Genomic DNA, 12,923 nt, shown 5'->3' with positions numbered 1-12,923 from the left:
AACATTATTAGTGTAGCAGGACAGGTAACCTTCTTACAGTGCTAAACATAATTCTAAACAAGAGCTTTCAAAAGAGCTTCATCTTTGCTGCCTTCCATCACATCATATCAAATTCATCTTCTTAAAATCCTACTTTGATCGCCCTACTTCCCTGCTTAAAAGCCTTTCCTAGAGTCTGCTCAGTGGTCCAGTGGTAATGTGCTGCACAAGCAATACCAGATCCACATGGAAGATTGTGTGATCAGTTCCCCATAGTCAACCTCTAAAAGCCAAGCATGGATGCCTATCAGCCTGACTGGTTGGGAAGGCCAGATCTTGGTGGTATGAGACCCAGCTGAAGGTGTATGTCTCTCTTTTTCTCTATTTTTCTTTCTTGTGAAAGAAAAAAGAAAACTTAAAAAATAAATAAATAAATAAATAAAAAGCCTTCTTTTTTTTTCCTACATCTAAAGGAGTACAACCGAAACCCGTCTGAGTGACATTCTAAGGTCTCACTTTGAGCCTCCATTTATCTTTCTAGTGCTGCATCTTATGGGTCTCTCCTTAGAGGATGCAAACTCATCTCACTGCCAACCTAATAGACTGTCAAATCCTCTGTATTAGCTTTTTCTCCTTGCTCTGCCACTGTACCTCCACAGTGCCTACCCAGCACTGTCAAACTGATTCTTCCACTCAGTTGCTCATCATGTATTATTGAGCTTCTAATATATGCCAGGAATAGTGAAAAAAGACAGGGTTCTGCCTTCCAGGAACTTGCTGTCTTATTGTTGATATGTCACATGATTATGGCCAATAACATTAGCCGGCCTGAAAGCTTGTGATAATGTTACAATCTCAGTGTCTCCCACCACCCATTCTGCATGGCCAAGATTACCAAGTAATCTGCATTGCACAACACAGCTTGAGAAGCTCTGTGTTAAGAATCACAGAGGATTCTTTGGCTTATTTGTTGTTTGTATATTTGCTTTAGGATGGTTATTTACCAATGGATTTAAATTGTCCTTTGCACAGCAAACTTATTTTGAGGGCCTATTAATATAAATTATATTACGGAGATCACAAGTGAAATACAGGGCAGTGAATACAGATTTATCTCTATTTAAAAAAAAAAAAAAACCTTGGCATTCTGCAAATATTTATCAAGTTATACTTAAGTTCAGGAGATTGTGCTAATTCTGAGATTGTAAAATGGTATTTTTGTGAACCATATTTGATTGTAATGTCATTGTTGAGCCAACACAGAATTCTCATGAATTTTTAATTCATTGTAAGCACTTAAAAATCCAGACATTTTTCACAGAAAAATCAGATTTCTGGCCTCTCTTGAAAACCAGACATCCCTGGGCTCACATTCCTGGACCTCCTATGGGCTGGAGATGAGGGCCCATCTGTAAGTTCACCATTGGCCCCCACCTTTACTGGACTTGTTGAATCATGCATGCTAGGGCCTGGGAGCCCTCACAGGTGAGCTACCACATGATCCTCTTTTGTGGCGTTTGCCCCTTCCTTCTGCCCTTCAGGCTCTGTGTACAGAAGCACTCTCCATGGGAAGAGAGAAGGGAATGAACCAACAGTGAGGACAGGGCAGGACTCTAGGGTAGCAAGTCTCAACCCTGGTGACAAGGACCTTGTAAAATTACTAGTGCCCACTCCCCATTCACACCCGCAGAATTTCTCATTTAATTGGTTTGTGCATCGCCAAATTTAAAATTTCAACAGATGATTCTAATCTGACTTGAGAACCTTAGATCTAACTCATCTACATTATTTACAAAAATAAAAAAGTGGAGCATGCCTAAGTGATTTTTTAAAAAATGTATATATATATATATATATATATAAAGAATCTTTAGTAGTTCATGAAAAATGCATATTATAAAAAAACCTATGCACAGATTTTGAAAAACTTTTGCACCAAAATAAAGTCATACTTGAATTCCATTTTTCCACAAATGTTTTGAGGTCCCCTCATACATTCATATATTGGCAAGATTTCACTAGCACCTCAGTTTTATCTGGACATCAGTGACCAAAGACATATGATAATTTTTTTAGCACCCTACCATTTACCTTTCTTACTTGTAGAAAAAGCAAGTGAGTATTATAAGCAAGATTGCTTTTAAAAGGCTTTAAAAAAACTAATTTTTTAAGGATTTAAATTTAAACACTGATGAGCTAAATACAATTTACATTGTAATTTCCCTATCAAAGAAACAAAAATTCTGGAGATAGAACTGTGAATATGTCGTACAGGGCTTCTCCAATAGTCATAGAATTGCTTTGATTGCATTGTCTGCTATCACATAGCCTAAATTCCATTTGTATTTTAATTACTGTAGAATCATTGTTATGACTGTTGGAATTGTGCTGTTTATGCCACATAAGTATTCATACAAGGATGTTATTAGAGGATAACTTCCTCTAATGCTGCATCTGTAATGGAAAACCATCATCCTCCCAGGTCTGCTGATCTGTGCATAGGTTTTTTTATAATATGCATTTTCATTGTCCGGGCAGGCAAAATATCTGCTGTTTGGGGCCAGTCTTCTTGATTAGGGATCTGCAATGCACCCGAGTGATTCATGTGATGACTTTAGGCACAAAATTTCATTATTTCTAATAGTTTACAGTTTTTTTAATATTTTAATGTAATTATGCTTAATTATACATTGCAATATGCACTAGCTAGGTTTCGTCACTGGGTTAGAGCTAATGGAAAATTTTTCTCCAGTTTTTCTGTTTTCGTTTTTTTTTTTTTTAAACAAGGAATTAAGACCTAAAGTGAAATCCAGCAAGCAATCTCTTGCCAGGGAAAATATTGGTGTAATAGATTTGAATGGCCTAGTTTATTGGTTCATGTTGTTAAATCTCCAAATAATAAACTGACTTAGAATTTTTTCACAAGTTCTATCTCTCACCTTTCTGCTAACCTACACTTAATAATTTCTGTTTTATTTTATAAATTTTTACCAAAAGGCAATCTGAGTTGAGGGAGATGCAGGGAAAGAAACATCAAAGACTGTAATCTGAACCTCTACCTCTGACCATTGACAAGAATCAAATCAAAGTGGGTAACAGATCTAAACATAACACCTCAAACTGTAAAAAGACAGGGAAAACTCTAGGGAAACTGGGAGACATCAGGGTAACTAAAAACTTCTTAAATAAAACCTCCAAACCACAGACAATAATCTCAAAAATATACAAATGGTATTACATCAGATTAAGGTTTCTGCACAGCAAAAGACACAGTAATTAGTGTGAATCAACAACCTTCAGAATGGGAGAATATTTTTGTGCACTATGCCTCAGATAAGGGACTGATAACCAGAATACATAGGGAACTCAAACAACTTACCACCCCTCAAAAAAATGTAATTTATTATAATCACTAATACAGAGAATGAAGGAATGGCCATGGTGAGGTCTGGGGATTTCATTTATCTCTGTACCCATTGTGGGTGGACACTGAAGACAGACATAAGTAACAGGAGCTAAAATATGGCAGACCCCTACGTAGCGTGTCAATTGCAACTGTAGGTTCATGTGTTTCTGAGTACATTTCCACATCCCTGGGTTCTGCTCCCAGATGGGCTGAGTGAGAGGAGACGCAGCACAGAAATGGTAATATTAATTTGAATTTATGGACTTACAGTGCATTTTGGTTTTGAGAAATGAATCAGTTTTAATTTATTTTTTCTTTATTCATGATAGATAGAGTGTATGTCTGGGCACATGAGAGTTAAGTCTGATCATGTGGTGACCCCCTTCCTGTAGTCTTCCAGACTGTTGGATTTTAGACATGTGACCAGCACGATTCAGACTGACCAGGCTGGGGTTTCAAACTATGGTCACTGTGGGCCATGTAGATCTGGCTTTTCTTGAGCACTGCATTATCACCATACCATGGCACCAGTCCAAAGAGCCCATTTTAGAATGTCCTCCAATCTCTCTGCTCCCTTTATTCCTCTTCTTATTTCACTTCACAGAACCTTTCTCCCCAACTACCAGGGAATTTTTTTTTTTAAGATGAAAAGAAAGGAGTGGGAACCAGCAGTTAGCGTAATGGCTATGTCGCTGGACTCCCACGTAGTCGACCGCGGTTTGTGTCCCGGACCCGGAGGCTTAAAACTCACGCCGGGCGCGTGTGCGTGCGTGCCCAAGATCCCGAGAGGAGAATGGAGGAGAAGGGATTGCGGCATGACCATCCCCCTTGGGGGGTGATTTCTCACTTTCTGTCTCTATGTCTCTCTCTGTCTGTCTGGCGAGCGCACGCGCCCTACAGTGAAAATCTCTCAAAAAAAAAAAAAGGAGTAATTTAGGGGTGCCAGACCCCTTCCCATTCTGAGCCTCTTCCTAACACCCCTTCCCATTCTGAGCCTGTTCCTAACACCCCTTCCCATTCTGAGCCTCTTCCTAACACTGGGGCAGCTGCTCTGCAAAGGCCCTCCGGAGGCCTGGTCACCTGGAGGCTGCCAGTCAGACTTGTAGGCATCAGCAAAGCAACCAAATCACAAAGGCATGATAAACAGGTCATCAACCTTCCCACTGATGGAGGGAGATGTGTTTCCTTGTTCACTAGGGAGTTACCTACTCCCTGGCTTGAAAGGGAAGTAGAAAACAGGAAAGGGGGTCATCCTTAGCATTTGCATAGTGTTGTCTCACACAAGTGATTTAATTCCCTTAGCAATCCTGTTGTTAGTAACTCCATTTTCCAGTTGAAAAACAGAAGCTCTGGGACTCAGACATCTAAATGAAATTCACACAGCCAAGGTGCAGTAGAGTTGGAACTCAGACCCAAGCCTGTTGTCCAAGCCCACATACTTCCCACTGGACCATTGCAAGTCACAGCAGCCACGGAAGGCGGGGGCTCCCTGGCTTCGGTTCCAGCCAGCCAGACACACTCAGGCAGTTCCCCAATATAGGAAAGGCTCCCTCTGGCACAGAACTGTTGGTTTTGCTTTTAGCAGAATTTAACAGTGCCTATTTTGAAATCGTTGCTTAAGGGCACATTTTAAAGTTTAAGAAAGAAAAAAATTAACAGCCATCAGAGGCAAGAAAAGGAGATGAAACCTCCAAGCTAGAGACTCCCAGGGACTGCTTATTAAAGGTGACCACATCTTACAGTATTGCACATGAACACTGACATGCAGACATTGTCGCAATGAGAAAATAAAATGTTAACATAATGGAAAGAGCGGTGAGATGGAAGTCAGGTGCCAGGTTTGATTCCCACCTCCACATATTACAAGGCATTTGAAAATGGGAAGTATTGTGCTTTATGAGAGTGTTGGAAAACTCAAATACCTGAGTACATGAAATGTGCTTTTAAATCTCCTGGTGAGAATTACTCTCATTTATCTAGTCACTGGTCAAAGGCATTATCCCTTTCAGCCTCTTTCAGCACCTTCTTATCCTCAGAAGAATCAGCTGCCCCACCAATAGGATTATTGTGTATATATATAGAGAGAGAAAGAAATAGGCACCCCAGTTGTAACTTCATGTTACATTTCCCTCCCCAGGCTCACAAAGCCCTGATCATGAGCACAGGCATGCTCAGGGAGGTTCCTAGGCAGAGCCTAGAACTTTTTCCACGTGGGTTCAGTTGTTTCACTTTGCTTCATTATGTGCCCCTTACCAGCAGGAGTTTTATGACTTGGTTGCCCTCTTTGACCTGGTCACTCTTCATTTGCAGATCTCCACCAAGGCTGTGTTATTGTTTACCACCCTTGGCTGCTGAACACATGCTCAGAGTCAAGCCTACGGTGGCCCCTTTCTTATCCTCGGCCACATCTCTCCCCTGAGCCCCAACCACAAAATACATCTTTTGAATCTCTCTCTCTCCCAGTGCTTCCCACTTCTTCCTCCTTCCTCCCTGCTCTGCTCTTTGTTCTCTACCTGGACTCTCTATCCTCAGTCTCAGGAGTTCTAAACCACCACCACTAGAGCTCACACCATTACCTCCACCTGCCATCTCCCTAAGCCTTCTTCTCCAGACCGATTTTTGCCTCATTTTCTTCCCCTAAAATGCTTTAAACAGTGTCTGCAAGTAGTGAGCACTGTGAGTACAATGCATGTGTTCAGCTTGGGCAGATGAAAGGGAAGAGGACTGCGTTGTAGTTGCTGGGAATAGAACAAGCAAAGCATTTTACCCCCACTGATAATATATTCCCCATGTACAACACTATCTTACCTCCAGAGCTATTCAGGTCCACCTCAGCTAAGATCACCCCCTGCCTCCCCACAGATCCCCTAGTATCATCCTTCACGTTACTGCCTTTGGTTCAATCATTATGTCCTTCTTTACCACCATGGAGTTTTCCTTTGTGTCTTCACTCCTTTGCCCAGCTCTTTCATTTGAACCTTGAGTGAGTAAGAGCTTTTTACTTACATTTCAGAGCGGTTTATAAATAGGCTGCTTAGTTTCAGCCAGCAGGTACAAGCTTTCATTAAATTGTTCCTCCTTCCCCTAGTGCTGTTATCTGGAGCTCCCAGAAAGGACAGGAAAGTAGAGAATGACACTTTTCTAGTCATTAACAAAACATAATTTGAGGTCCAAAAAAGTAGTTTTCCTTTTCCCTACCTAGAATTGACCAGTTTGATTTTAACAAATAATCCACACCTATAAAAAATTATCCCTCCTGAGAAATATTCTCTTTAAAAAACCTGGATCATCATCCATGATTCAAGAAAACCTAGGTCCAAAATAATTTAGAAACAAGGTTCAGATTCACTCTGAATGCAAATTATTCTCGCATATCAATTAATTTTGTCACCAAAAAATGAATAGGAACATAAACAGTAAGGGCTTCCTTTGACAGAATAGTAGATTAAGATGAGGGAAGGGGGCACTCTTTTCTGTTCAAAATCTGAAGTGAAATTGCCTCTAAAAAATTTTGAAAGATTTTTTACCCACAAATATTCAGTTAAACGAAAGACTTCTTGCATTATTACAGTTATATAAATAAGTATGTTTAACATTTTCTTTGGAATTAATATTCATCTGTCATTATCTTCAGTTTTGAAAATCTTAGGGGAACCAACTAAAAATAAAGCATGAAGGAAAAGCCGTTTTTCTGTGGCATATAAAATTTGTAACCATTGTTTTAAGGTGGGGAGTATTCTAAACTAAGGTGAAGCTCAATAATGGGATTCATCAAAACCATCAGGCAATTATTTATCATTGCATTCCCCATCAAATGGCAACAGTATGTCCTAATACTTTCATACATGGCTTTTAAAGACATTTTATGGTGGGATCAGCAGTTAGCGTAATGGCTATGTTGCTGTACTTCCATGTAGCCAATCACGGTTCAAGTCCCAGACCCAGTGGCTTAAACTCACGCCGGGCGCATGTGCATGTGTGCCCAAGATCCTGAGAGGAGAATGGAGGAGCAGGGATTGCAGTGTGGCCATCTCCCCTGGGGGGTGATTTCTTGCCTTCCATCTCTCTGTCTCTCTCTGTCTTTTTGGCGAGCTCACACGCCTTATAGCAAAAACCTCTCCAAAAAATAAAAATTTCATGGTCAGCCAGCCAATGGTGTGGTGGTTAAGGCAGCTGGATCCCACATGTCCAACTTCACAGTTCAAGTCCTGTGTGAAACATGACACTCCGTGAAGCAATTCCACATGTTAAGGCTTTGTATGGCAGGCCAGAGGCCTACCTGAGAACACTGTGCACACGTGTGCCCATGATCCAGGGCTGGCTGAGGGCTGGGGATGGATTGGGGCATCAAAACCCTTTGGAAGTATTGTCTCTCTCTCTCTCATTCATGGAATAATTAAATAAATAAATAAACTTTAAAAATTAGGTTCATATGATCTTGCTATTCCTTGACTAGAATAAAATCTGACACATTGAAGTCTCCTTGTATAATTGAGGAGTATTTAGTATGAGGATATCAACCTAAATGAAGACTAAAAAGTAAGGGGAAATTTTTCCCCCTGAAGATTCACAGATTGTATAGGAAGCCAGAGGGATTGTCAGGCCTCAGAAACTTGCTGTTTCTCACTTCTTTTAAACAAAGTTTTCATAACTGCCATCGTGTTCTTTCACTACTCGATCTTGTGCTCAATGTTTTCTCTTTCAAATGGTTTAGTAGAACCTCTGCAAAACTCTTCTAAATAATACCCTTCAAGTAATGCGAACCGAGTGTGGTGACAGCTTACCTGAATCAGTCTTCTTCCAAATGCTTTTATTTTCTAACAGTTTTTTAAATACCCACCCACTCACACAATCACACAAATATTAGCAGCTTGCCTTTTGTAGCTGATCATTAAGAAAATAGTTTTGTTATTGTTTTAAGTGTCATTACTGCTACCTTACTTTTCTAGTTGATTTATTTATTCAAATGTTTTACTATAGTGCATGTACACTCACCAGAGAGTCAGAGAGAGGGAAAGTGAAAAATCAACCCCCGGTGGAGATTTTCATGCCATAATCCCTTCTCAACCATTCTCCTCTTGGGAATTTGGGCACACACAAGTACCCAGAGTGTTTTTCAAGCCACGGGTCCAGAACTCAAACCTCACAATCACCCATGTGGAATCCAGCACCTTAATCACCACACCACCTGCTGGCCCACTTCTCTAATTTATTAACAGTGAGGTGGTTTTCCTATGACTGGATAACCCTTGGGCATTCACTTCATTCTAGCAAAATCACTTCCACAGTATCTTCAACTGGAAAGTAACTGCATAAAGTAAATTACTGATTCCAAATGCAGTTATTTTCCACAGCGATACAAAGCAGTTTTGCATGCCAGGATCATTCATTTGCCAAAGAGGCTCACTGTATCATTACAAGTAAAGAACCCCTTTTACATAGGAACCCAAGGCCTTAATTTATGACAAGTTGTGTTTCTTTCTGACATGAATAACTTGAGACTCCTTTTACATGATGCCTCATCTGTTTCATATTGCTGTCCATGTATAGAAGTAAAAGACCAAGGAAATTATCTTCTTTCTGCTGAGACGATAAAACCTTCAACCTATTTCCTTAATTGCCCCCTTGGTTGTTATTTGGAGTTCTGATATGATAGGTCCAGGGTATTTACTAAGAAGCAGTTGTAGGGGTCAGCACATGGCATGGTGGTTAAAGCACCAGACTCCCACATGGCTGACCACAGTTCAAGTCTCAGACATGTAGGCTTCGAACTCCAGGCATGTGTGCATGTGTGCCCAAAAACCAGGGAGGAGAATGAGGAAAAAGAATTACAGTGTGGCCATCTCCCCTAGGGGGGTAGAGTTCTCACTTTCCTTCTCTCTGTCTCTCTCTGGTGAATGCACATGCCCTATGGCAAAAATCTTTTTAAAAAAATAGCAGCTGCTTATCAGTTATATTTATTAATATTTATTTTAAAATCCTTCATCTTTTGATATATTTATATAAATAAGAAACTTTAATATATAATTTTAAGTTAAATTATAATATCTCTTTGTGTGTGTGATTTCTGGTTTACATATTAATACAATCATTTTACATCTCTCTCACACACACGCTGAGAACATTACAAGCTTCCTAGTCTCTTGAACGTTGATAAATTGGAAAAGTCAGGTAGATTATCTGTGCATGTTGGTATCAGGTGATACTCACTTTAGGAGAGAAAGTAGATGACTGAACAGAATAGCTTTTGTGAGGCCTGGAACAGAGTTTCTGACAAGGCCTGAACCGTGTACCAAAGAGCCTGGAGTCATTTGCATGTTTTATCCAACTCTGGAACAAGTCAACATTCTTTTTTTTTTTTTTTTTTTTTTTCAGGGGCGGAAGGGAGCGTTTTTTTTTTGAGAGAGAGAGAGGGAGACTTTTGCTGTAGGGCACGTGCACTTGCCAGAAAGACAGAGTGAAACAGAAAGTGAGAAATTACCTCCCACAGGGAGGGTAACCATGCCACAAACCCTTCTCTTGTAGTCTCTCTTGGGCTTTGGGGCATGCATGTACATGTTCCTGCTGTGAGTTTTAAGCCCCCAGGTCTGGAACTCAAACTGTGGTCAACTACATGGGAGTCCAACGATGTAACCATTACACCATCTGCTAGTCCCCACAAGTCGGTAGTCTTAAAAGTTGGTGCAATTTATTGTTCCTTTTTTTTTTTTCTAATTCTAATAACTTTTAAAGAAAAGGTCGAATCTATAAGATACTCTGATAATCATACACAGCTCATTCCTCTCCTGCCGGCACATGTTGAATAGTTAGGGCATTATGGTAGAAGGCTGCCTGCTTTGTTAGCGTTCATTCCATTATTGGTCTCACTTGTACAAGTGAAGAAAGACAATCTTGCAGAGGATACAAAACTACAAGCTAAGTGATTGGGTTGTAGTATTCAATCCAAGAAGTTAATTAATGATGTCTGGAGCTGTGTGAAGCAGATATTAAATGAAAAGGTCATCCTTTAGCCATCCAAAAAAAAAAAAAAACAAGTTGCACTGAGGTCTTTTACTGGATAACTAATATATCAAAAGTTAATATGAATTTTCTTTCTTTGCAGTTGCGTTAAAATGAAGCCAGGAGGTAGCTGCTCCTTGAGTAACAGATTGAGGAGTGAGTTAGATTCCCTACCACAAAGGATTTCCTGCCTTTCAGTAATGTGCACATTTGGCAAATGAGAGACTGCAGGGTGGAAACTCGTTGTTTTCACTGGCACAGACTGCATTGTTTGTCTCTGCAGTAAAATCCCCGAGGTGGCCAACAGTCCCATCATGTATTGGGCACATGTACTGTGCTGCAGGTAGCAGGTCTTTACCACACCGGGGAAACTCTGAGGGTGAGTTGCAAGTGACTGCCCTTGAGTTTGTACCCCACTAACACACACTGAAAAGTAAATGACTTCAATAAAAGATAACATTGTCAGCTCCTCAGAGGGCAGCCCTGAGGAGGTGTGACTCACCACCTGACTCTGAGGGAGGGCCACAGACAGTAACATGGTCAGGCATAAAGAGTGTTCCAGACAGGGCTTCTATACCTGAAACCTGAGCCTCTGAGTTCAGAGAACCCTTGGGACAGACTTCCTGGGGTTGGCAACCCCTTAAAAACAGCTTATTTGTTGAAACAGGATCAAAAGCTAGAACTTCAGTAAAACCCTGCCCTTGGGAATAAAAGCTGAAGGCTGAATTCCTTCATAGAGCAGCCTATTGATTCTTGCTCTAGGAAGGCATTATTTGCCCCTGCCTCTGCTTCTTACATGGCTTACTCCATCAGGATTCAGTTGTGTTAGCAGTAAGTCCCTGAGAAAGCCTATGTAGGGCAGCCAGGCAGAGAAGCCTGGAGGACTATGCCATTCGCCAGTCAGCTTGGGTTGGAGAAGCAGCTGAGGACAGAAGAGACAGCCCCTGATGCGGGAGGAAGCAGGCTTCAGTCCCTGGGATGAGGCCAGGAAGAGACAGAGACATGCAGGAAAAGAAACAGACGTCTCTGGTGACCAGCTGGGGATTGAACACAGCCTGGGGACACTGTGTGCAAGCTGTGAGGACGGGGTCCATGGGACACAGAGGAGCAGCTCAGCCTGTAGGGTTAAAAGCAGGTGGGAAGAGCAGAAAGGAGGAGGAAGGGAAAGGCATATGGCCAGAGGGAGGAAGGCAGGCCTGAGTGGAGAGGGACCATGCATTCCCTTCTACCTGAATGAGGGACTATGTCTGGGGTAGGAAGGTCACCTGGTTGTGAGCATAAAACCCATCAGCTGGGCTTTGGAGGAGGTGAACTGTTACATGATGACTAGGGCGGAATCCATGGGAAATGGTGATAGGGAGTCTGGAGACTCCAAAAGTCTTATTACCTAACTTTGACCCTGCAAAGCCACAGCAAGGACAGAGCAACGAGACTGCTACAAACTCCCTTAATATTAAGTGACTTTGAGGCAGGCAGTGACACTGTTAGAGAAAGTGTCTTTAAATCTGAATGGTTCCCAGCCTAGTTTTGAAGGTTATTCTTAGTTTTTGTAGTGGGAAAAAAAAAAAAAAAACTCCTACCCTCCTAATGCATGCGCACAGTTGGTTATTCATTTAACCATCTAACATACTTTTTGAGCTTCAACTATGTCCCAGACAAATGTATTGCTCAAAGTCTCACAGCTAGTGAATTATAGAGCCAAGATAGACACTCAGGTAGACCTGTCCATCATCATCTCAAGCATTCATGTCTTCTGCCATCCTTGGGGTTACTGAGGCTAGGTAGAAAACAAGTCACCTGGTGTCATTATCGTTAGTTCAGCAGGAGGAATGTTGGCTTAAGCCAGCCACCTGGCCTCTTCCTGCATCAGGGAAAGTCTTAAGAGAGGCTATGAGCCCAGCACTCTCCTAGACCCATGCTGTCCAATAAAAGCAGAGTGCTAGCTACTTACTAGTATGAAGTTTTTTCTAGTGGCCACATTTAAAATAACATGAATGGCTAGCTCAGAGGCGCAGCAGTACCGTATTGCTCAAGTGATGCTGGATCCATATGTAAGATTGCAGGTTCAATTCCCTGGTTAACCTGTTGGCACCAAGCACTGACCCATGATCCTGGCTGGCTGGGAGGGATTGCGGGGAGAGGGTGGCAACATGAGACCCTGTTGAAGATGCTTGTCTTTCTCTCTTTTTCCTCTTTCTATCACTCTCATGAAAGAAATGCACATTTTAAAATAAATTAATAAAAAGAATGAAAACTAATTTTAAGAGTTTTTTTGTTAAACACAATATCCAAAAAGTTTAGCATGTAAAGAGGCCAGCCCATGACATGGTGGTTAAGGAAGCCGGATTCTACTTGTTCAGCTGTGTAGTTAAGTCCCAAACCCAGTGACTTGAGAAACATGCCAGACATGTGTGCATGCATGCCCAATATCCCCAAAGGAGGGAGAAATGGAAGAGAAGAAATTGTGGCATGACCATTCCCCATTGGGGAATAGGGTGCTTTCTTACTTTCTCTATCCAGCAAATTAAAAAAAAAGAAG

At 41.3% G+C, this 12,923-nt stretch overlaps 1 protein-coding gene across 1 annotated transcript in view; it reads left to right on the top strand.

The window, feature by feature from the left end:
• Window positions 1-12,923, top strand: part of L3MBTL4 (L3MBTL histone methyl-lysine binding protein 4) — a 494,670-nt gene that overhangs the window by 454,989 nt on the left and 26,758 nt on the right. Inside the window, exon 18 of the mRNA XM_006164002.3 lies at window positions 11,575-11,584. Within this exon, the coding sequence (XP_006164064.1) occupies window positions 11,575-11,584 (10 nt within the window). The remainder of the gene's footprint in view (window positions 1-11,574; window positions 11,585-12,923) is intronic.

The sequence above is a fragment of the Tupaia chinensis genome, unplaced genomic scaffold, assembly GCF_000334495.1.
Source record: "Tupaia chinensis unplaced genomic scaffold, TupChi_1.0 Scaffold143584_1, whole genome shotgun sequence".
Lineage (NCBI taxonomy): Eukaryota > Metazoa > Chordata > Mammalia > Scandentia > Tupaiidae > Tupaia > Tupaia belangeri.
Note: the sequence above shows the minus strand (reverse complement) of the source record. Positions and strands in the feature narration are given on the sequence as shown.